Below are 25207 nucleotides of genomic sequence, written 5' to 3'. Positions count from 1 at the left end.
TTTAATGATCTATTTTTTCTCCATATTGTTTAGTAGCTGATGCCATCCTGATTTGTTATTTCTGTTTTTTTTTCAGTCATTTGCTCTTCATTTAGGTGGGCTTTCAGTCCATTAGTCTTCAGACAAACAACATTTCATTTTCAGTCAAGTGCTGTTCAATCAAGTAATAGTAAACCTCTCTCCTGTACAATATATATACATATATATATATATATATATATATATATATATATATATATACATATATATATATATATATATATATATATACATATATATATCTGTGTGTGTGTGTGTGTGTGTGTGTGTGCATGTATGTGTAGATATATATATATATATATATATATATATATATATATATATATATGGGTCTACGTTGTATTACTGAAAATACGGTTCATTGAACCATATTTCCGATAATACACTTCTACGAAAGTGCATTAAATTAAAAATGCACTTTCATGGAACAAAAACAGTAAAATGTTTAAAAAAAAAATAGCAAACTAAACAGTATTATGCAGGGTGCAAGCCCCCCTGTACCCCATGTACCCCCTACTTTCTATTCTCACTCCGAGATCGCACTACAGTGGGGAAAAGGGGATATTCCCTTATCCCCCACTGTACCACAATCTCAACAGGAGTTTCCTTAGTTGTACATCAACAGTATACATTGATGTACAACTAATGGTACATGCAAACTGCAGTTTTCTTCTTTAGCGAAAGTGCATTTTTGACAAAATGCACTTTCGCTAAAGTGTGTTCAGTAAAGTACGGTTCGATGAACCGTACTTTCGACAATACAAATAAGGACTCGTGTGCATGTGTGTGTGTGTGTGTGTGTGTGTGTGTGTGTGTGTGTGTGTGTGTGTGTGTGTGTGTGTATATATATATATATATATATATATATATATATATATATATATATATCTCGCTAACACTCTTCATAAGAAATCTTGACGAGTGGATGGGAAACAGAAAGTGTACTTCAGGGACAGGGAACTAATCTAAGGGGCCAGTGAAAGCCAACACATTCTGGCTAGGCTTATAAATGCCTTCGGGCAGATAGCTTAGTACCTAACTATGAACATATATATATATATATATATATACATATATATATATATATACATATATATATATATATATATATATATATATATATATACATATATATATATATATATATATATATATATATATATATATATATATATATATATATATATATATATATATATATATATATATATATGTAACGCAACTTATTCCAGCACTTAGCGGATATATAATGTGCCCAACATGAACGCCAGTCCAGCTCACATCAAGGAATTCAACCAGTTGTGTGCTCGATATAGCAATAGCACAACCACCAATTGCAGATATAAATTCTTATATAATGTGCCCAACATGAATGCCAGTCCAGCTCACATAAAGGAATTCAAAAAGTTGTGTGCTCGATATAGCAATAACACAACCACCAATTGCAGATATAAACTCTTTTATTCTTGCTTGATATCGGTAGCTCGGACTGCCACAGTCACCATTCCAAAGTACAAACAAACCGGTTTCACCCAATAGGCGTCATCAGTGTTCACAGTACCCGGATTAATTTGCAGCACATATATTCACATTTACAGAAACGCCCCATTAAAGTAACAGTGTATTTTTGCATAATAAAAAATATATTATTCTAACAAATACCTATTGGAAAAAAATGGTATATAACTTTTTTTAAAAAAACTCAAAATTATGTATCTCACAGAACTATCAGACCTCACAAATTTTCATTCAACCCAGGTTTATATAAAGCCCCCAATTTTAGAATCCACATTTTCTCTTATTGAAAAATTTATGTTTTTGTATTTTAGTCAAATCCTCACCCATCACCCTGTCAATTCCTATATAGATGAAATGTGCCCTTTTATGTTCCATTTGGTGCTTATATAGGGCACTACGCATTCTTTTACAATTTACATCACTAACATGTAATGCTATCCTATTTTTAAAAATCCTCGAAGTTTGCCCTATATAAAAAGCACCACACCTACATACTACCATGTACACAATCCAATTGGTATTACATATAATCAAGACCCTAATATCAAAAACTTTACCTGTATTAATAGACGTGAAAGATTTGGTTTTAGATACCAATTTACAGTATATAAATGTACAACCTTTCATTTTATCCCCAAATGATAATTTACTATCCATAAAGGAAAATTTTTTATATTTATTGAAGTACTCTCCAATATTTTTCCCTCTACGATAACTAAAGTTACAATAATCTCCTAACATTTGTTCAAAATAAGGATCGTTTTTTAATATTGACCAATGTTTCTGTATAACTTCCTTTAATTTAAAGGTATTAGTACCATATGTTGTAGTAAACCTCATCTTACCCGCCCGCACCTCTTCTCTTCCAGAGCCACTATCCAACTATTTATCTCTGTCTTGCATCTTACAATATTTGAGTGCATCAGAAACCACTTTACTATCATATCACCTGTACATAAATCTCTCCTGCATATTTTTTGCCTCCTTATCAAAATCTAACTCAGTACTACATAGGCGTTTTAACCTGACAAACTGCGCCTTAGGTATATTCTCTATTATGTGTTTAGGATGACAACTGTTTGTTTCTAACAACAAATTTTTAGTAAAATGTTTTCTATATATACTAGTCACCATTGTCCCATCTATCAACTTAGTAATATTGACATCCAAGAAATCAATATTAAATTGTTCAAATTTGCTAGTAAATTGTATCCCAAAAATATTGTTGTTAAGGTATTCATTAAATTCATACCATTTTTCAGTTGTCCCTATCCAAACACACCAACAGTCATCTAGGAACCTTCGCCACATATACTGAGTCAGATTTTGATAAGGAGGCAAAAAGTAGAGATAAATTGTTGGATAGTGGCTCTGGAAGAGAAGAGGTGCGGGTGGGTAAGATGAGGTTTACTACAACATATGGTACTAATACCTTTAAATTAAAGGAAGTTATACAGAAACATTGGTCAATATTAAAAAACTATCCTTATTTTGAACAAATGTTAGGAGATTATTGTAACTTTAGTTATCGTAGAGAGAAAAATATTGGAGAGTACTTCAATAAATATAAAAAATATTCCTTTATGGATACTTGGAGTATAGGTTGAGGTTGTCATAGGTCCCACTGCATTGCCGGCACCAGGACTGTGGTTTGGAGTTGACTTCGGTCCCAATGCACTGTGAGCAGTACTTCTGCTTCTTTGTAGTCCTGCATGTTTAGTGATGTGGCTAGAAATAGCTCTTGCACATTGCCATCTGTGACTATTTATTTTTCTCATTTGTGCATGGCATTTAGAAGGTGCAAGAAGGCAGAAATCCTTCGTTTTACATTGAGATTTTCTCTTGCACCTTTTGCTTACAGTTTATCCCCCTACTTCACAAAACAGAGTAGTCTTCATGCATTTATTCTGTGGTTCCTCCTACCATCACTAGCCTATTAGACATACCTGTTTTACCAATATCATAGACATTTGTTGTGTCCCCCATGTCAGTGGGCAGGCCATCGTTTGTCAGTCAGTTTACATTTGTTTTTGTTTTTTTCTTTGAGTGGAATTAAAAAAATTCTGATGGTGTTGATTATGGATGCTGAGAGAAAATTTGTGGTCTGCTTCAGAAAACGAGTGCAAAGTTGCAAAACAGTGCACATTTATCACAGTTTTGTTATGACCACTAAGTTTTGCAGTAGGCCTCAGATCACCTCATAATGCTTCCACCCATGTTCTGTATACATGGCATATCTTTTTGTAAGATCGCTGAGGAAAAAATCTCTTACCTGCGTATATGTAGAGCTGCTTCCTATCCTTGCATTTCAGTAAGTACAAGAAAATGTCTGTTGTAGGCTGTCAGAATGGAACTCTTTCATTTAGTCTACTATGTTAGTTAGTGGGATGATTGAGCACAAAAAATTACTAACATGATAAATGTACAGCACTTAAATAAACCATGTTAGAAGTAGCAAGTGCTTGGAATGTAGTTCATAGATTAGTACTAGGCTAACTGCCCTTGTAAGTAATTTTAAGGCCAATCAGTTACCCTATGTGAGAATCAAACCCTGCACCTTGTGTGTATAAGGTAAACACTTTAGTCAGTATGCCATCCTCCCACACAGAATATGCTGTATTTGAACCCAGGGCCATGTGTATGGCCGTCACACCTGTTGCTACAAGGAGTTTTTTTTTTATAGGTTTATAGATGAGAACTAGGCTAACTACACTTATAAGCCATTTTAAGCTTAGCTAATTACCCCGTGTGAGAACCAAACCTGCCCCCCCCCAAAAAGATATGACTTTACTATATTGTAATAACTTTCTCCTTTTCACTAAAGTGCTTATTGTATATTGTGCTTCCTTTATTGTCTCTAGATATTTCTGTTAAATTCTATGTAAACCGACACTGTATCTGTCAATGTTGTTTTATTGGAGCTTTTCTCCCTGGCCCTCCGCTGAAAATGGGCTCACACCCAGACGGACTATCCCAGTCAACAAATGTAAAATAAATAAATAACTAAACCCTACACCATGAGTTTGTAGGGTAAACACCTTAACCATGATGCCAGTCTCCCACCTTTTAGTGTTTCGTTTCCAGTCCTTACCCTCCATCCTCATCTGTAGCTTACTGTGAACAACAGTGTTTGACTGTCTCTTATATCTCCATAGTTTTGTATATTTAATTTTTTGCAGTATTTTCTCACTTAAACTTCTTTTCCATTTGAAAGCATTGCCATTGAGATTTAGCCACACATATAGTATGTTCACTTGAATGTGAGTTAAAGGGGTCACAAATGTCATTGTTGTGTTTCCTATCTTCTTGTGTTTTACCATATCTAAAGCCTAACAGCATATTTTTATTTGAACACATAATTTATTTCACATACTGTTAGCTTCTCAGGTAAGAGTATGACAGCACTCCACAACAAAAGAAATACAGTGCTAGGATTGTTAGATCTAGGATTGTTAAATGTATCCCATTAACATACACTGGATGACCTGTGTTGAATCCATGCCATTTGATCTAAGTGTCACTGTGGTGGGAAAAGGTGAAATAAAAGTTGATTAGAGACCTGTTTTTAAAAATTATATGCTAGCATTTCCTCTTTGAGAGGTATTGGTGGTGTGTCCACTCAAGTCTGCTTCTCTTCTGAAGTAATGATTGTAGATTGCTTTTGGAGATGGAGGGTATGGTCCCCTGTACAGACATTCATAGTGCAGTATATACACGCACACACATACACACACCCCTGTTAGTAAATCTACATTGATATCATGCATTCCTTGTGGAAGGGGAAACTTTATGGATTTGATCGTTCGTCCTTGGACTGACCATATGTCAGTCACTCCAGGTGATAGTAGCATGCTACTATCTGGTTTTACTGTACTTTCTGCGCTAATCAGAAAGAAAAATTCTAATTATTAAATGAAACATGAATGACTATAAAGAAATTGTGAGAGTTCCATAGATGAGACTATTTTACTGTGTGGTAGGCTAAAGAATATGTAGTGGACACTAGATAACAACTATTTTTGTACTACACAGAGGAAGGGGAATGTTTGAGACTTAGTCAAATAAGCCACGGGAATTATCACCAAGCTTTAGTTGTTTAATTACAACACAAGTAGACAAGGCTACGTAGAGAACTATGTGGAAGAAGGCAGTGGCTTTACAGAATCAAAATTCATTGTCTGATGCTTTAATTTCTTTTCAGTTTTGTCTAGGTTATATGTTTTTCTTTTTTCTTTTTTTTCTATGACAATGTTAAGTAAATGGAGTAACAGAGCAGTTGAGACAGTAATGTGGACCCTAATGGCAGAGAAGAATGCGAAGATACATTCAGCCTGCTTAGTTGACCATTTACAACAAACTCCACAGTTCCTAACTTTGTCTCCATCAGTCTTTACTTTTGAAGGTTTTACTGTGTCTGCCTCTCATTCTGGAGAGTACTGTCTGTATAGCCACTATATCTCTCAACCTCTTAGAGCAAGAAATCTGGACAAAGCCATAAATAAAAGTAGGACAAATGCCCCAAAATGGGGACAATTTTTAAATATTACTCTAGGTTGATAGAATAACAGGTTTTTAATGATCATGAATTTTTAGAAGGATAGGAAGTCTGAAACTCAAATGTCTGGCATTATTTTCTAACTTCAGTCTTTAATGATTTACCGCTAATATGCAAGAAAAACACAATTTTATGACAAATGGACCAAAAATATGTGGCAAAAATCTAGACATTCTGTGAAAAATCTGTACAGTTGAGACATACGAGTCATCCACAGTCTTTTAAGTTTAAATGCTTTCTCTTGTTGCTATTTAGCATTTGAATGAGACCTTTATTATCCCCTCACCCTTAAACTTCACATTGTGGAAGATGCTTTACTTTGAAAAGAGAGATTTGAATTTTTTTTAAGATTCCAGTGTGCCTTTTCATTCCTTTAAGGGAGACGCCCCAAATTATTTTTTTTTTACTTTTGACATATGACTTGCACATTGATATGACATTGTCCTTCATTATTCTATTGTTTCTGTACCGTTATCATTTTATAAACACATCATCTAGAAATAAATACATTGTAGACAGATATGCAGTTCTGAATGTTGCTGCAGCCTTTTCTTAATCAGTTGTTGTATCTTTCGGCTTTTCCCGGTTAGGGGTCGCCACAGTGGAACTCTGGTCCACTAATGATTGGCAGTAGATTTTTACATACCGAGTTGCCAGCCCTGATGCAAAACCATACCTCTCAAGTGTACCTCATTACGAGGAACGTACCTCATTTGTGGTCTTAAAAAGTTCACGTTCCTCGAAGTTCCATCAAAGTTCCACATTGAAAGACTCTGTCACACATTCAGTGTTAGGAATTTGTTTAAGTGAAATCCATTGTAAATAGAAATGAATCATATTAATTCATTAAAAGATCTTTATAAGTAAAACCAGCATATTCTGACCCTCCTATGACCTTCCTAGTTGAAGTTAGTAAGCCATTAGTATGTGTTCCACATTTTGCCCATTTGTTCCACATTATGAGGGCTAGTGTTCCTCATTTTGGACATGGAAGATTGAGAGCTATGCGCACAACCTTCAACGAAGGTACGCCCATTCACCCATGTCTTCACGCAGAAGACTCTTTAGCTGAGAATCGAACAGGACAACGTCTTACTGTGAGGTGACAATGCTACCGCAGCACCACCACCGCAGTTTTAGCCCTTAAATCCTGCCTTTCTTGTGTGTGCTCTTATCTTCACAATTGTTAATGTATGTGCACATACCATGTGAAGATACAAGCAGACATGTATATTCCCCCGTATTTTTCCTGCAGCATATAAGCCTATCCCAGCATTGTACAGCACAAGTTCTATCATTTAATGCCATAAACATCAAAGGTTGTTGTCATAGCTGTAGTATCCTCCTTGATGTTTTGTAAGCAAACATTCGGAACCTTGTATTGTAAAGAGGGATACAGTATCCAGGGGTACAAGATATGCTTTTAGCCTTCCAACTGCAGCCCCTATGACAGCTTACATGTTTCTCCTCCAGTGCTTGTAAGAAGCAGGGTCGAACCATTTTTCTAGAAAGTACACCTCTTGGACCGTACCCCAGAATTTGATTTAATTGACCTCTTTCATTCTGCACACTTCTGTTGAACAGTGTATTACTGGCCAGTGATTGTCAATTTATACAGCCTGAATCTTTTGGTTAAAATGTAGAATACAAAGCTGAGCATTGTAGCCCCCCTGAATTGTAAGTAGCATATTTTGAATAAAGTCAGTACATTCATCACTCTGTTTCTTTAAAATTAACATTCATCAAATACTGTGAATCATTCAAGCAAATCATATAAAAAGTGTGAAGCTCCTAGGTTGCCGTGAAGCCATGGAATACAGAGCATTTTGCTTCTGGCCTCTAAGAATTATGAAATAATCAGTATACTGAAAGGCGGAGCTTGAATCTGCAGTCACTGTTAACTGTTCTGACATCTGATTCTACTTGCTAGCTTGCTTTGGAAGTCTAATTGGAGTCTTCAAAAATGTAGAACTATATTTCCAAATATCTGCAGCATTTTGTCTTACTTTACTCCAGTTGTTTTGCATTTAATGGAGATTTTGTTTTGCTTTGTTACTCCGACTGCATCTCAGATGCTTGCTGTTGACATTTTGCTCTGCACTTCTATTGCAGAGTGTACAGAGCTTAAGACAAAAAGTTCAGTAAGGGGCATTCATTGATCACGACTGCCTGACTTGCTAAAATGCATGAGGAAGAGCTTGATTATGCATTGTGTCAGTTCTGTAAGCTAACTTTGACTCCTGTTTCTACCCAAGAAGAGGAAGGAAGTTTTCACACCATGTTCAGGATTTCCTTTCCAGTTTCGCAAAAAAGCAAATGATTTGTATAAACATGCTACACTCTCTTTTAAGAAAATTGATAGCTTAATGGTTGTGTTAAGTACAAAGGTATAAACTACTTTGTCATAGGATGATGGTACTAACTGGTAAATGGATCACATTAATTAAAATAAAATAATTAATTAAAATAATGGTATTTGGTATGTCCCATCAGTTATGCCTCTTTATACTTTAGCACGTCTAAGGATGATTTTACAACTGTTAATGAGCATTGCTGTGCAATTCGTGGAGGCAAATGCAACAATAAATACAGCTGAACAACAGAATGCTAATTGTATTTTTACAGTAGCTAGTTTTTCTGTATGTAATGTAGATTTGCAGTGAATTTTGGGAACTGCTCAATTGCCTCTGTCTTCTTCCAATGCTGCATGCAGTGTTTTTATTTTATTTTCACTGTGATTCTTGCTGCCTGCCATTTTCTTGGTAGCAAATATTTTGTTAGACCAGCTCAATGAATTTTTAGTTTTTTTTCCTTCCATGATGTCTTCAGACATTTTTGTGGCCATGCTTCTGTCATCCTGATGAATAAACGCACAGTTGCCTTTTCAAGCATTATCTTGTACTTTGCAGTATGATGTTGCAATACACTGCTAGTAACCAGGTCTTTCCTGGACAGGAGTCAAGTGAAATGGAATGACCGTAGAATATACAGTGCATACAGCCCATATCCAACCTCAGCTGCGTCTCCTAGAATGTTTTCAGTATGCCACAAGCTTCATGTGACACAACGCACAGCTAGAGCCCATTTAGAAGTATACATAGCATGGAACAAGTGCAGGAAACAGGAGCCAGGCAATGTGGCATTAGAAGGATTTCTTACGTGGACATGCTGTAGACTGAAGTTATTTATATCATGAGTTACAGTTTACTGAGCCTGAGAAATAGTGAGGTATATTTGTAAAACATATGAGGACTGCTGTTTGTTCAGTTTCTTTATTTCTTCTTGGACAGTTCACTTACCAGTTTGTAAATGAATTTCACTAACCCAAGAAGTTAGTCTGTGCATGTACTAGTACAGTCTAGTTAATGGGTGAATGACTTATCTGTGGAAGAGCATTCCAGCTATATTGAATATCTAGAAAGAGTTGTAGAATCTAAGTAGAACAGAAACTTACCCCTATACTATAGGCTTGGTTACACTTGGAAAGGACAGGGCTACCGGTTATAACACTTGCACTGCTACCAACTGTATCTTTGAAATGAGCCAGCAGTATGACGGTTTGGATTTCACTACTGGTACCAGTTAATATGCAAAGAACAATTATTTCTGAAGGCAAACGCCAAGCTTTGTCAATGCCAAATGAGTTTTACACTGTACACCTACTAGTTAGAGTTGTAATCATTGGCTGTCGAAGATTTCATCCACTTTAGATGGAGTCCAGTGCCTTTCAGTGCAATCTTTCTCTCAGCTGACTAAAACTATTTTGCATGCATATGCAAGCTCAGACGCACTATAGTTTCCAGCATGGGGGAGTAGAGGGTGTCTCTGCAGTACCAATGTCCTTCCTTAGGTTTACAGTACAGTGCCACCAACCAAAGTACATCAGAAAACTAAGATTGCAAATTACCGTTCATTAAAATTTAAATCAAGCTTTGAATATTTGAATGGTATCAGTCGTTTTGAGTAGCTTTGAATGGTGGATACTGATGGTCAGTTTTATACTAACCCATATGTACCCTTGATCTAATAAATTAAATCACTAGCCACAAACATTTGTAAAGTAAATATTTAATATACTTGTAATTGCACAAGGAATGCAAAATGAATTTAAACTGACAGATGACACCACAAACACGACTTATTAGCTAAACTAGACCTTAATTATGTTTAATTAAAGACATAATTTGCCCTTTACATGTTCTTTCAGACAAAAGATCCATCCCCAAGTATCCTCCAGCAAGAAAGGAAAGCCCATCAATTTACTATCTAGTCAGTTAAGACTTAGCTAACTGAATTTAACAGTCCGTTTCTCTTTTCCTTTTTTGTATGAGTCTCAAATAGGATTTAATGTGGTTACAGGTTGAATTATAGAAGTTTTCATGCTTTCACACACACAAGAGGATGGGGATGGGGTGGGATGCAGAGTACCAAAAAGCTCTTGCCAAAATAAGATGTCCTCATTATGTAACCTAGTGCAGCATCTTCCAAGGAGGATGAGACTTGCCCTGCAGAGGTTTGCACAATCCAGAAGTGAAGAGTTTATTATGAAACTATAGTACCTTCCCACACTAGATAAATACATATCGATATGTACTGATTTACTTTTGGAATGACTTAGTTCACTCTCTTTGCAGTTTTACTTCTGAAAGAACAGTAACATTGTTTCAGCTTATTTCAGTTTTCTTCAAAAGTGAAAAATGTTGTGAAATGTCTATATTTCTTGCTGATTTGATTAATGCATTTATATTTACACATGCTGATTGATGACATACTACTAGGCTTCACACTTTTGTGCCATTTTTACATTTTATGGATATGCACCTGAAAACCTTAGTCGTACAGGCCTATTCTCTATTACATGCAACATTTGTATTGATATATTTTGAAGTGGTTACCTACCTAACATCTCTGCATTGAGCAATGGCATGAAGGGTTTATTTATTTATATTTTTTTCTGGTTACATTTCCAATATTCTTTTCATGGAACCACAGAGTGAGTTCTTGCTGTAGTACTGTTTGAACACAGCAGAATAATCCTGTATAAAACTAGGATGTTACTTACTGGCCCTGAAAACCATCCATAGATCTGCTGTTGCAGATGATATAATTGTTTCTGTTTTCTGGCATAAAGTGCATTGTTGTCTTCTGACAGTCAATAATTATAGATGGTAAATGGATGAAAAACTTGTCATGCTAAATAGTTAAAGTATTTAATTCTAGGATACAAAATTTTTAGGTTGATGAAATGGCCATCTGCTTAAAATGCAAAATTGTTCTAAGTCTTTTACCTTTCTTTTGTAGGGGATTTGGAAAACAGGGTTTCCAGTGCCAAGGTAAGGAAGTACTTTAATTGTATTGTGGTGTGTTGTGCTGTCTCTCTATACTCTGGTGATAAATTTCACCTATTGTTCATATGCTATTAAGACGTGTGCTTGCTTTATGCACCCACAGAGTAGTTTAAGTGGAAGATAAAACTCCAAATCTCTTATAGTTCCCTTTAAATGAAGAATATTGACAAGCCGGCATGAGATGCTATATCTGTCATACAAGGTTTGTAATGTTTTTACATCGAAGTCGGTATGCTTAAGTGCTGGATTATGGGCCTGGAGATGAAAATTACCCCAGTATCTCTGACTGTTACTGAGAGTAGAATCAGCAGGGCTTCTTTCAGATATGTGGGCTTGGGGATGCAGCTCCATCAGCCCCCCCACCCCCCGCTAATCTGGGCTTGGATATGTTCTTCACACCTGTCTTTTAATACTAGTCAGTATTTTTAATGTACATTGCATTTTGCCCTACTTATCAATATAAAACCAAACTGTAGGTAGTTTTTACCATCTTCCTCCATGTGTTTTTTGGGTAATAGTATGTATGGTAGTAAACAAAGTGAAGCACATATGTTGCAAATTGACCTAGCATATGCCACATGTGTTGCAAAATGACCTAGCGTATGCCAGGGCCTTCCACCCCCAGGTGTTAGTATTGTCATTACATTAAATTTGTTGCCTACTACTGTACAAAAATGCATTTTCAGCTCAAAAAATCACTTTCCCTTCTTGAGCATCTGAGCACCAACATTTCTTGGGGTTTTGTGAACTTGTGCATTTGGAGTTTTGCAGACTGTTAATGTACTCTGATTTCTTTTATGTTTTCCCATTGTTTTTAATTTAATCATTTGAATACATTTATGGAGGCTGTGCATTATGAAAAGCAGTCATGTGTCTACTGCAAACTGGACGCAGCAAAGTGTTGTAGGTTTCCTCCTTCTCCCCTTCGTTTGTCATTTGTCCCCTCATATAAGATTGTGGCATATACAGGGCTTTATGCCTGCTGATGTGTGTATGAATAACCGTTCCCACCCCTTTGGTACAATGTTGGATACCTAGCATGGCTGACAGGCAATACTTTGGCTAGTAATATTAAAAAAAAAAACAAAAAAAAAACGTGTTTCCAAGAGTTTATAGCAGTACTTAACTGGTAAAACCATTGCCTTGTGATTTAAACATGTCATCAACTACTACAGCACTGTATTCAACAGCAAAAGATGAAAAAACTTTGACATTTCACTTTTGCAAATGCCAAAGCGAGACCTTTATTGTTTTTCCTGAACTTTAGAAGTGACCTTAGTGAATGTAATTTTTACAGATTAATTTTTAACTATTATGTGGGTTTTGTGGGTTGGACAAATGTGCTGATGATTAAATCTCAAAAAGGATGCCTTTGATTTTTTTCAAATGTCGCAGTATATATGCATTCACCACAGTGTGCCTCCAAACTGTTTACAAGTTCTATCATTTCTTGCAGAAATCTGCTTCCTTTTCATTTCAGATAAGGGCTTATTGTGCCTTTCTGGGTGAAGAAAGCAAATAAAAATGTGTGTGGGTTTCTTTTGCTTTGTTTTCTTCATCTCTAACCTTTATTTCTAAGTATGAAGTTATACAAACTGATGCAGTGTTTTTGCCACATGAGGACATAATACAAATTACTGAAATGTTTGTACGATGGTGATTGTAAAAAGAGCTGATGTAACATATTTTTCTGGACGTATTTTTCCTTCCCTTTAGTGTTCTGTACTTGCCTACTGTGTTTCATGCTAGTGTTTACAGGGGTAGGTCTGCCTCTTGCAGAATTGTGTGGAAAGGATGGAATATGCTGGAGCAGTGCAGTTTTCCAAACAGCCCATTTTATGTTATAGTAAATGCTCTGCCAATGAATGTGTGTTTGCAAGTTTGGAATCAAATTTTTGACACCTGAGTATTATCCATATCACAGATGTGTGAGTGATGATTGTTAATTTTAGACATTTTTTTAATTAATATTTCATTGACTAACCAGGATCTTTCTGTTGTAATGTCCCTTAGCTTGATCATTACACTGTTACACTTGCTAAAACAGTGTGTCTACATTGTGCTCTGAAATTGGTACAGTATGTATGTGTGTATGTATGTTCATTTATTTATTTAATTTATTTGTTGTTTTGATTTTGTTAGGGAAAACATAATTTGATAGCTGTATGAACTTTTAAGTCCTTGCAGTGTTTAAAATCTAGTTTCACTTTATAGTAACTAATGTTTGATATAGCTGCATTAACAGGGGATTAAAGAAACAGTGTGGCAACAATTTGGGTGTTTGTTTTTCTCTAAATCATATGAAAACATTGGTGGTGAGTTTTAATGATAAATTATAGTTTCATAGTTTAGTATTAGGCTATCTGCCCTGGGGCATTTGCAAGCCTAGCCCTAGAGATGTGGCTTTCGCCACCCCATGTAGTGGTACTAAGGTGTATAGAATAAATTTAGAATACTGTGCCTTTGTCTAGTAGTGACACATTGAAGACCCCCTTACTTATTAAAATTAGTTTACTGTGCCTCTGTTAAGTAGCGACACAGGGGTGACCCCCGGGGTAAACCTACGATCTCCCATCCACAAATAGTTATAAATAGTAAATAGTTTCATAGTTTAGTACTAGGCTATCTGCCCTGGGGCATTTGCAAGCCTAGCCCTAGAGATGTGGCTTTCGCCACCCCATGTAGTGGTACTAAGGTGTATAGAATAAATTTAGAATACTGTGCCTTTGTCTAGTAGTGACACATTGAAGACCCCCTTACTTATTAAAATTAGTTTACTGTGCCTCTGTTAAGTAGCGACACAGGGGTGACCCCCGGGGTAAACCTACGATCTCCCATCCACTCGTCAAGATTTCTCTTGAAGAGAGTCAGTGAGGGGCTCTGCCTAACATGGACTGGGATTTTGTTCCAGAGTATGGGAAGCTTCTGAGTTATGAATCTGTCCCTCCAGCATGTTCTATTCATGTTTGTACTGAGGTTTACATTTTTTGGCTCTCGTGGTTCTTATGGATTTTGATTTTTTGAGGTGGAGCATGTCCATCAATTCCTGGTTGGACATGGCTTTGTACGTCAGGCACAGATCACCTCTGAGCAGGCGGTATGCTACTGAATAGAGCTGGAGTTTCTTTAGCCTGGCAGCATATGACATATGTTGGGAGACCCTTGATCCTCTTGGTGAGGTACTTCTGGGGTCTCTCCAGCTGTTGTAAGTGCCGGGTGAGGTACATACCAAATGGGGCATTGTATTCAATCATGGGCCTGATAAGGGAGGAGTACAGGGGCACGATGACCTCCTTTGATCTGGATGTGAACCCCTTCATGATAAGGTGGGCAGGGTAGAAAGTCTTTCTAACCACTTTGGCAACGTGGGTGTCAAATGAGAGGTCACTATCAACTTGGGTCCCCAGGTCTCCGATTACTTTTTCGGTACTCAGTGGGTTACTGTCTATGTGATAATTTGTGGGTACTTTGTTTTTCCCAAAGGGGATGACTATACATTTCTTGGCATTCAGTTTAAGGCCATGATTCCGGCACCAGTTGTCCGTTTCGGTGAGGCCTTTCTGTAGGATGTATGTGTCAGCTGGTGTATCGACTATGGCGCCTAATTTGCAGTCATCTGCGAACTTTGTCAGCCACAACCCTCCCATGTTTGCTTTCACATCTGCAAAGTAAATGCCGAACAAGAGGGGTCTCAGGACAGAGCCCTGTGGGACACCACTTGTGACTGGCTTTGAGTCTGACATGGCTCCCGCAATCTTGACTTTATGGGTTCTGTTCTTTAGCCAGTTTGCAATCCATCTTGTGACATATGGATTTACATTTAAGCTGTTTAGCTTATCTATGATCCCCGAGTGGGGTATTGTGTCGAAGGCTTTAGCCAAGTCCAGGTAGGCTGTATGGACTGCCTTGCCCTCATCAATGGCTCTAGTGACTGTTTCAAAAAAGTCAACCAGGTTCAAAAGGCAGGATCTGCCCTTTACAAAGCCGAACTGGGTGGGACCAAGTGTCTGTAGGTCCCCAATGTCATTGTTTATGAGTTCCATAATAATTCTTTCCATAGCTTTGCAAACCAGGCTGGTCAAGCTTATGGGGCGGTAGTTCCCAGGGTCTGTAGTGGAGCCCCCCTTGTGGAGTGGGACCACTGTTGCTGTACGCCAGTGTTCAGGTACATATCCTTTAGTAAGGCTAAGGTTAAATAACATTTTTATATACGGGTTTAGCTCCTCTTGGAGTTCACGTATCACGCAGCCGGGGATACCATCAGGTCCCATAGATGCTGTGTTTTTTGCTTTGCTGAGGGCGGTTCTCACCTGGACATCAGAGATGACAGGGAGGTTACATTCAGCTGGGATGAATATTTCTTCTTTTGGAGGTGAGGGAGGGGAGAAATTTGCACTGAACCTGTCTGCCAGAATGTTGGCAATATCTGTGGGTTCGGTAAATTTTTTGTCGTTGTGTACTAACTCTGAGCATATCTGAGGGTTTTCGCCCAGGTTTCTAACATAACTGAAGAATGCCTTGTGGTTATCTTTAGTGTCCTTGGCGATTTTTCTCTCAAAGTTGGCCTTGGATATTTTTATGAGAGAATGTAGCTTTCTACTAGTGCTGATCAGAGACGCCTTCCCTTTTTGGGATTTTGCTCTGTCTTGCAGTAGCTTCCTTCTTTTGTTATACAATTTGTTTATGGCTGTTTATGACGCTTTCCTTTGTCGGAGAGGGACTTGGTTTTATTTGGGATTGCACGATCCATGCATTCTTGGAGATGTCCATAGAAAGCATTTGTGTAGGATTCAGCATTGTGGGATGTGGTTTCCATTGGCCCTGTGGGCTTAAATGATACCATTTCAGTCTTGAGAAGTGTAAAGTCGGCTTTTGAGATGTTTCTCACTGTAGTCTTTTGTGCTGGGGGTGGAGGTGGTAAATGTATATCCAGGGTGATTAGTTTGTGGTCAGATCTCACCAGTGAGGGCAATACTTCCAGTGTGGAGCATTTTGTCCCCATGTTTGTGATGATCATGTCTAGTATATTATCCCCCCTTGTGGGAGAGGTGACTAGCTGTTCCATTGCATTTGAGTTTATGAATTCCAGGAACCTTTGGGCTAGGGTGTTAGGGCTAGAATAGTGCACCCAGTCTATGTTAGGGTAGTTGAAGTCTCCCAATATGATGGTATTTGGTGAGACATTCATATCTTCCAATGTCTTCAGGAAGGCTGAGTGGGGTTCATGAGACTGGGAGGGTGGTCTGTAACATGCAACCAGTTGTATAGCAGTTTTGCCTATGGTTAGCTGCACCTGGATGGTCTCCGATGCTTCATGAGTTGCCACTAACCTGGAGGTGTGGGTATCCTTGATGAATATGGACACTCCCCCTCCTTTTGTGATTCGACCCGGATTTTGGGGCCGAAAAGCATGATACGAGGTAAAGCCTGGTAGTGCCGGGGTGCTCTCAGGAGCCTTGAACCAGGTCTCGGTTACAGCGCAGACATCGATGTTCTCCATACTGAAGAGTGCTTCGAGAGCCTGCATCTTGAGATTTAGACTTATGGCGTTGAGCAGCATTACCCTTAATTTTTTTCCATTTTTGTTTTCTAAGGAGGTGGATTCATCTTTTGAGCCTTGCCTAAAAAAGGCACTATGGGGGTGGCAAGAGCCTTTCCCAATATCCGGAAGCCCAGTGGTGACAGGTGCAAGCTGTCCCTTGCGAAGCAGCATGGCTTGTCCAGCATGTCATCCCAAGCAGACAGACATTGGAATCCCCTAGAATGACACCGGTAATTGAGCCAATTATTAAAGCTGATCATCTTGTCTTTGTATTGTGGCATCATTCTTGGTGAGGGCAGGATGCTGCTCAGGGTCAGGGTCATACCAGCCTGGGCTACATAATCAGAGAGCTCCTCTATGTCTCTTTTCATGTAGTCCAAGGAGGTACGTCTCAGGTCCTTCACGCCGGCATGGACAATGACGGAGTCATATTTGTACGTGCTTTTGAGTGACCTGAGTACGTGTGTTATATGGCGGATCCTAGCCCCCTATAGGCAGCTTACCATTACCCTCTCCTTGCTCAGCCTGGTAAGTGGGACGTCAGTGTGTCTGACTATAGAGTCACCTATCACTAGTGTATCGGGCATAGTGTTTGGCCTTAAGGGCTGTGATTTATTGACACACCGATTTAATGAAGTATGTGTTGCATGTGTTATGTTTTGAGGTGGTGGATTTTTGGGTGTCTGCTTTGGGAGCCTCTGTTGTTTTGGTAAGTTTTTTAATAGAGCCTCCGAGTATGTTTTTGTGTTATGTGCTTGATTTGCAGTTGGGGTAGGTCTATGTGTGACTGGGTTTGTTGTATGTGTGTGGTTACCTTCTCCTTCTGTCTGGTCTTGCCAGTCCTGAGTTGAGAGACTTCAGCCTCCAGTTTGGCTATATAGTTGCATCTCTCACATGTATTTGTTGGGAGGAGGAGAGGGTTGTCTGTGTACATGAGACAATTATAGCATTGTCTCAAGATTCCCAGATTAACCAGCTGAGCAGGAGAAGATGCTAGCAATCTACCACTCGACATGCTAGAATATTATAAGAGAGTGCTGTGCCTTTAAGGGAAGTGGTTGGGGTGGTAGGTGGATGTAGTGCTACTTGAGTTTGAGAGTGCTTGCTTAGAAGAGAAGCTTTGAGAACAAGTGCTATGCTTATAATATAACGAGTAGACTGTGCAACCTGAGAAAAGCCCGTTATTAATTTATTTTTCACTGGACAGGTCAGCTGTTTATTGTTAGAATACATCATTTGAGAAATGGCCTAAAGATGTTGGTTTGAATACCCCCTTCCCCTGTGAGGCACTACCAGACCTCTTAGTCCCCAAGACTTTCTATAACTGCTTCATTTATTATTACCCAGGTTTCCTCATTTGCAGGTTACTAGCCAGTCCTGGATGGGCCACTTTAATCATGTGGAGAGAGGAGATTTGTTTTCTTATTCACATGCAAGTGTGAGGAGAATGAAGGTCTTAGCTAGGGGCTCCTGGGGCCTCTGAGTTCATCATCTTACTGAAGTGCATCTGTGCGACAAAACATATTTCATATTTCTGTTGCTGTAGATAAGCATTGTTACTATTTAAATTGACTGCATTTCCTTTGTATGCTTATTTGTTATCCCTAATTTGTATTCCTTTCAAATGACTTGTATATTGTTGCAAACACTATCTTGTTTGTCAGGTTATGTTACTTGGAACTGTGGCTGAAATAGGTCTTTTGTGGTCTGTATCCAACTGTGATCAACAAACAGAAATAGGTAAATAAATCTTGCTGGTTTAATTGGTCAGGCCCCTTAATGCAACTGCCAAGTGTATCTTAATGTTAGCTGCATATCTTGTTTGCTTCGTCAGCCAGCATTCAAGATATCTGCCACATCACCTATCCCACCACCCCCTTCACTACCCTTAATGTGTGTCTCATGCCAACTGTTTGTTTTTGCTGGCATCAGGCTAAGACAGGAATATGCCCACTTGAGGTGAGAGGCCTGTTGTCCCCAGGATGTTTGACCCTGTAACCTAGCCAGACCTGCCAGTGACTTGCATGCATTATAAAATAATGGTCAGTGGTCTTCTCTGTAGTCTACTTTTTTCTCCAGTAAGTTGGTCAGCATGTTCGGTGAAGTTGTGGTGACCCACAAAACTAAAAATGTTTTATACAAGTTGTAAAGTTTAGTTCAATATGGGACATAAGGTGAAGTTAGAATGATAAAGCCTATTGTTGGAAAATCCACATTAATCCATGCTGTATGATGTAAGGTAGTACTGTAAGATGCTGAGACTGATGTTTATTATCTATTTCTGGTTATAAAGGACTGTAAAATCCACTGTGCTATTCACAATTACATGTGGTTTGCTATGATTGCCCCTGCAACTCCCTATCTCATATATTGCAAGCCTCTGAACAGACCAGCTTCTTGTGCTGTTTGAAATTCTACAGAAATATCATACATAACATAGAGAATTATTTGATTGGAGCATACCTGAAGTTGTCCCAGATTTTCCCCCAGAAGTCTTGTTTTGTGTTTCAAAACCAGACAGGGAACTTCAGAGTATGGTGTATTGGCTAGGTTTATAATGACCTACAGATTGTTTACTTAGTATTTACCTATGACTTTTATTTCAGTGACAGAATAGTTAAAGACTAAAATTGTTGCCTAATCCCAGTCATTATAGTTATAGGTTTGTTAACTTGTTAGCCTTCTAAGTTAAGTGCAAGTATTTTAAAAGTTTCTATGATTATGGACCTCTGTCTGGGGTTATTTTCTGATACCTTTTCTGAATTCCTGAGACAAAATGCCAAAAGTCATGTTTCAGCCTTGTCACACACAGAGGAAAGTACTGTGATTACATCTACAAGTACGGAACTGAATGCAACCCTGGTAATGTGTTTTGGAGAGAGAGTTCAAGCTGCTTTGTTGTTCGTGTGTAATATCCTCTTTATATTTATCAGTGCCAACACTGATGCGTCGGATTTAGTGACTGAAAAGCCATAGGAGTGTTCACCATGTACAAGCTAGGATGTGTATGACGGTGACAGGTATGTTTTAGTAAGAAGTCTGTAATAATAACAGTACCTAGTATTGCTGATGAGGGAAGTTATGCATCATGCTGACTGCATTATCTTTTTGAGGAAATCCACAACACATGTAAGATGTGGCTGGCTTAAATCAGGAGATAAAATCTTCTGTGTGCTGATAAATATTGAGAAAAGTATCTTTAAAGTTACAGCAGGTTGACACTTACAAGTGGAGGTGAGTAAAGCTTTCTTTAAGTCCAGTGGAAAATGTCAAAAGTGGGCAGATATAGAAAAATCTAAACTAAGTTTAAAATTGGTTACAAGTAAGGAAAATAAACAAAGTCGTAAAGATGTTATCAGATGGCATTCAGTCTGATAAAGTAAAAATAAGATCTGGAAGCAAAGAAGAGTACAGCTTGAGGTAACCAGCCTTGCAGCTAACAAAAATCATTTAGTGTAACCAGAACCATAGTGTTTGGCCTTAAGGGCTGTGATTATTGGGAGGTTAGAGGTCATACTGGGGAGTCTTGCCATACCTCTCAACAGTCCAGGTTTTTGCAGAATGTCCAGATCTTTGCTTCATAGTTTGTCTGTTTATCATAAAATTCAAGGTTTTCTAGCAAATCATTGAGGATTGAAGTCGCTAACCAATGACAGACATCTGAGTTTCAGACTTCATATCCTTCAGAACATGCATACTAATGCAATGACTTTTATTCTAGCAACTTTCTAACTTTATAAGGGCAGTATTTAAAATGTGTCCTTATTTTTGGGTTGTTGTTCCTCCATTATTGTTCACTTTGTCTAGATTTTTTGTGATAAAAGGCTGAGAAGTATGGTCCTGACTGCTGCACTCCCCAATGTAAAGTGGAGAAATCTCACCTGTCATGGGGCCAGCAGTGAAATGGTGCAAAAAGCGCAACACTGAGGTCAAGGATGGGGCAAGGGGTCTGAAGATCTGTCTGAAGATCAGTCACAGGAAGAAGCCCATACTAAGCACCAAGCTAGAGGAATTGTGGCAGGAAAATGATGGAGGCATAAAAAGAGGAAGGGGAAGAGTATAAACATTAAATGCGAAACAACTGCAGATGACCTTGGAGAAATTGATTAAAAAAAAAGAAGAAACAAAGTAAGAAATTCCCACCCATTCGGGCCAATAGGAAAAAAAAAAGCTGGTGAACACCAGCCCTCCAGTAAAGCAAATATGGTAAAAGACATCTCAACAGTTCCCATGTTCTGTTGAAACAAAAATGTAACAACAATGAACAATATAACATGACCTAACAATTAACTAAAATCTAGAATGTAGATGAGCCCAGTAATCTGTTAAATCTAAATAAAATAAGGCATCAGAACAAGCAGTTCAGACAAGCCATGTGATTTGGCAAATGCAACATAAAATGAGAAAAAGTGAACCTTCTTGTGAATCTTGCAAATAGTACTGAACTGCCAGAGGTTGGAATACAGGTAGAAAGACACTAAGAGAACACTGGAGATGGGAAGACATAGACAGAAAATGTGTAGGTTGGGGGTGGTGAAGGGCTGTCACAGAGTGTGTATGTAATATATACATAGATGTACATACTTATGTATACGCATGCATTGCTCTGTGTGTGTGTGTGTGTGTGTGTGTGTGTGTGTGTGTATATATATATATATATATATAGAATGTATCTCGAGAGAGAGTAAGCCAAAGGTGTGTGTGGGGGTGTGTGTTAGCACAAATGTTGTGTACTTGGAATAGTCATTTTTGTCATGTAGCTACAGAAGACTTGTCACGATGGTGCAGCAGTTAGTGTTGCCACCTCACAGCAAAAGTTTATCTGGTTCGATTCTCGGCTGGGGTGCCTTCTGTGCAGAGTCTGCATGTCCTCCCTGTGGTCACGTGGGTTTCCTCTGGGTTCTCCTGTTTCCTCCCACATCCCAAAGATATGCTGTAGGTGGATTGGATACTCTAAATTGGCCCTAGGCATGAATGCATGCGTGTGTGTGCCTTCCGTGGAAGGTTGGGTGCCGGGCTGGCAAATCAACACCGTAAAACTCCACTGCCAATCATGAGAGGACAGGTGATCCACTGTGGTGGCCCCTAATTGGGAAAAGCCGAAAGGAGAAGAGGGAGATACAGAAGACTTGTGTTAGGGCAGTTTAATTTATAAACCGATCATTTCACGAAGCATAAAGATTTACTTTTGCAGCAAAGAATGTCTTTAAATATCAAGCTTGCATTTCATCTCTGATATAATTTATAAAGAAAGGTTGCATTGTATATTAATGACCTTTTAAGCTTATGTTTTATTGTATTTACATCTGAGATATGAAAGTCAGTTAGCTTTGGTGGAGATTGTATTGTGAACACAAGCCATTCGTTACTGGATGGTTCTATAGCTCCCATTTTAAAACCCACAGTTTTACTGTGACTCAGAAAGCAAATCATAAAACAAGTTACCTTCCCATGCTGGTCTAAAGTACATCCTGATCTTAGATTAGATGATTTTGCCATGTGTAAGCTAAGTAATCCTTTTATCATGAAGCACTTGCATATGTCAGTAGAATCAAACTGAATGCTTAATGACATTGCCTTGACTACTCAGCTGGTTAATTAGATACTACGTACTCTGGCACTGTGATTACAGTAAACGGGTGTTAGTGCAGTGATACTCAGTATGAAATCTTGAAACCTGCATTGTTCATCTGCCCTGAGACTTCATGCTTACACACCATCATTTCTTCTAATCGTAGAAGCCTGAAAATGAAGTGTTTATTCAGTAAAACCTTTATTTGTAATTGTAGGTGTGAGAATTGCAAAGTCTGTTTGTTTATTCTGTACCTTTAAATTTATTTTTGATTTTGCTGAAATCTTGTGAACATTGTATTAGAGATGGCAGTTCACAGAAGGCAAATATGAGTGTGTTTTATCATCAAAATAAAAGCAATGAAACCCACCCCAACAGAAATGCTGTCAAAGTATCTTGGATAGCCAGACTGCGTAATAGAAAGCCAACAATTGACATCTGATTGTGCTGCCAGAGACCAACTTGCAATACTGGACAGCTAAAGTACCTAAAATAAGCATTTCATGTGTGTGCATGGGTGTGTTGCAAGGGGGGGGGGCAGCACACCCTTACATATGCACACCAACTGTATGTTCGTACAGTCAAAAGTGAAACACTTGCATGATGTAATCAACTGTAGCTGCAATTAAAAAAAGAACTGCACAAGCAGATGCATGCGCGCACACACACACACACACACACACACACACACACACACACACACACACTCACATATATGTATGGTACATTGCTTGATGCTGTACACAGTACTAAAGTAGAAGCAAATCCTTCAAAAGGTAAAATACTTGGAGTAAAATGATGCTATGTAAGTCTGTGAATATAAGGAAACTAAATGCCACAGATAAAAAAAATGTGTGTAGTAGGACACTTCACAGTAAAGGATGGTTTTAAGAACATAAAACTATTAATTTTCAAAGCAAAGATACCAAATATGTTTGAAACAATTAACAAGAATAAGACCGCAGCACTGAACCAATGATGTTTTTGATAAAGGTATATATGGTTAATTTGTCTGCTTTTGTTATAAATAACAACATTTACAACAGTCATTCTTGTATGTGACCTACTTATCTTTCAAGAAACAGTGGTTTACTCACAACTGACCAAGAACACAGCTTTGAAAAATCCACACAATTTAAAATGGTATTTCTGTACCGACCAGCCTTAGTTATATGTCAAATTCCATGGTTCAGAAATACTGGGGAAGGAAAAAAACGTAGTCGTGTTGCAGTCTCAACTGTGATGCACTACAGACATAGTAACAAATAACCTTGGTAAAAACCGAGGAACAGTAACATCAGATACATTTTATGGGGAACTAGAATATGGCCAGACTTCTGATGGCTACTAGAGACAGTGCAGCTGTTAGAACTGATCAAATACTTCATACATTGTATCCAATAAAATACCTACCGAATGCTTCAGTGAAGCATAAAACTTAGAGGTGAGAGTTTGTGTTAGGTTAGGTAATGGCCACAGTTTGCTTAAAAAAAGTTTCACCTTTAGCTGTGATAAAATATGAAGGGCCAAATATTTGTGACAGGAATTGATGTAGTTCTCTTAATAGCCCAGAAGTGACGTGTCTAGTGATATGTCTTTGAAGTGTCTTCCTTTGTCCTCACAGCTTTTTCATACACATCATTAACCTGGAGAACACCTGTGTTCTCCTGTTTCTATTACTTTGATTGCCAGGTGTCATGCCCCACTGTTTTAAGTTCACCACATATGGGCCACTTTCTGCAATGCCAGTTCATCTCAAAGTCTTTCTTTTATCAGTCTGCATTTTAAGAAGAATTAATGTTCGGTATTATTCTTTGAAATGTTGTCCGTCTGTCTTTGCTGTAGTTGCCTCTAACATATTACCTTCTTCACCAGTGCCTCCAGCTCTTCCCTAGGTGAATTTCTTTTTAATCCCACAGTTTTTGGGACCATGCACAATAGCGCCCTTAATCTCCACCTTTCTCTATCCTTATAAACATGGCCTGTTTAAAAGAAACATACTTTATCTTTCATAAAAGTATTTTTAACTTTGAGTTAGTTAACAATTACTTCTGAAAATGCAACAGTGTGAGTAGATTTTCTTTGATATTTTCCTGAATAAGAATTTCTACCCTCTCGATCTGTATGTCCATTGCATTTGTGTCCACTCCCAACAAATCTAGTGATGAGAGCAAAGCTGAGCATGTACAAAGTTTCTTCTCTAAAAAGGCATATTGTTGGGTGAATTAACTGCTAAAACTACTTTAATCACAAAGACCAATTATTTCCACTTACTTGTAATGCAGTTCAGTTCTGTTTTGCCTTCTGTTTAGTCTTCTAGGGGTCTTCTAAATTGAAATCGCCAACTCCTATGGGATATATCTGAGGGAGAAGTTTATTCAGAGTTCGTGCCTGTTCTAATAATGGTTGGGAATTCTTACTGACAGAAGTCAGTAATTAATTCCTTGCACTTGAAATTCTAAAAAAAATACACCAGCTAATCTTCCCTTTCTTCTGTAACCATCTCCAGTGCAGGCTATGATGTTTTATCACAAATGTTCAGCTTCCTGTTGTGGAAATGGCTGTGTGTGTTACCATCATTAACTCCCTGTAGAATGCAGTAGCATCTTAACATTTATAATTAATTTCCTGAA

At 38.1% G+C, this 25207-nt stretch overlaps 1 protein-coding gene across 2 annotated transcripts in view; it reads left to right on the top strand.

The window, feature by feature from the left end:
• The window catches only part of PRKCA (protein kinase C alpha), a 2412375-nt gene that overhangs the window by 46071 nt on the left and 2341097 nt on the right, over nucleotides 1–25207 (top strand). For both annotated transcript variants that reach the window (XM_044085102.1, XM_044085103.1), the window contains exon 2: nucleotides 11414–11445. In XM_044085102.1, coding sequence (XP_043941037.1) covers nucleotides 11414–11445 — 32 coding nt within the window. The remainder of the gene's footprint in view (nucleotides 1–11413; nucleotides 11446–25207) is intronic.

This window comes from Protopterus annectens, chromosome 10.part0, assembly GCF_019279795.1.
Source record: "Protopterus annectens isolate FY-2018-M chromosome 10.part0, PAN1.0, whole genome shotgun sequence".
NCBI classification, from domain to species: Eukaryota; Metazoa; Chordata; order Ceratodontiformes; family Protopteridae; genus Protopterus; species Protopterus annectens.
Note: the sequence above shows the minus strand (reverse complement) of the source record. Positions and strands in the feature narration are given on the sequence as shown.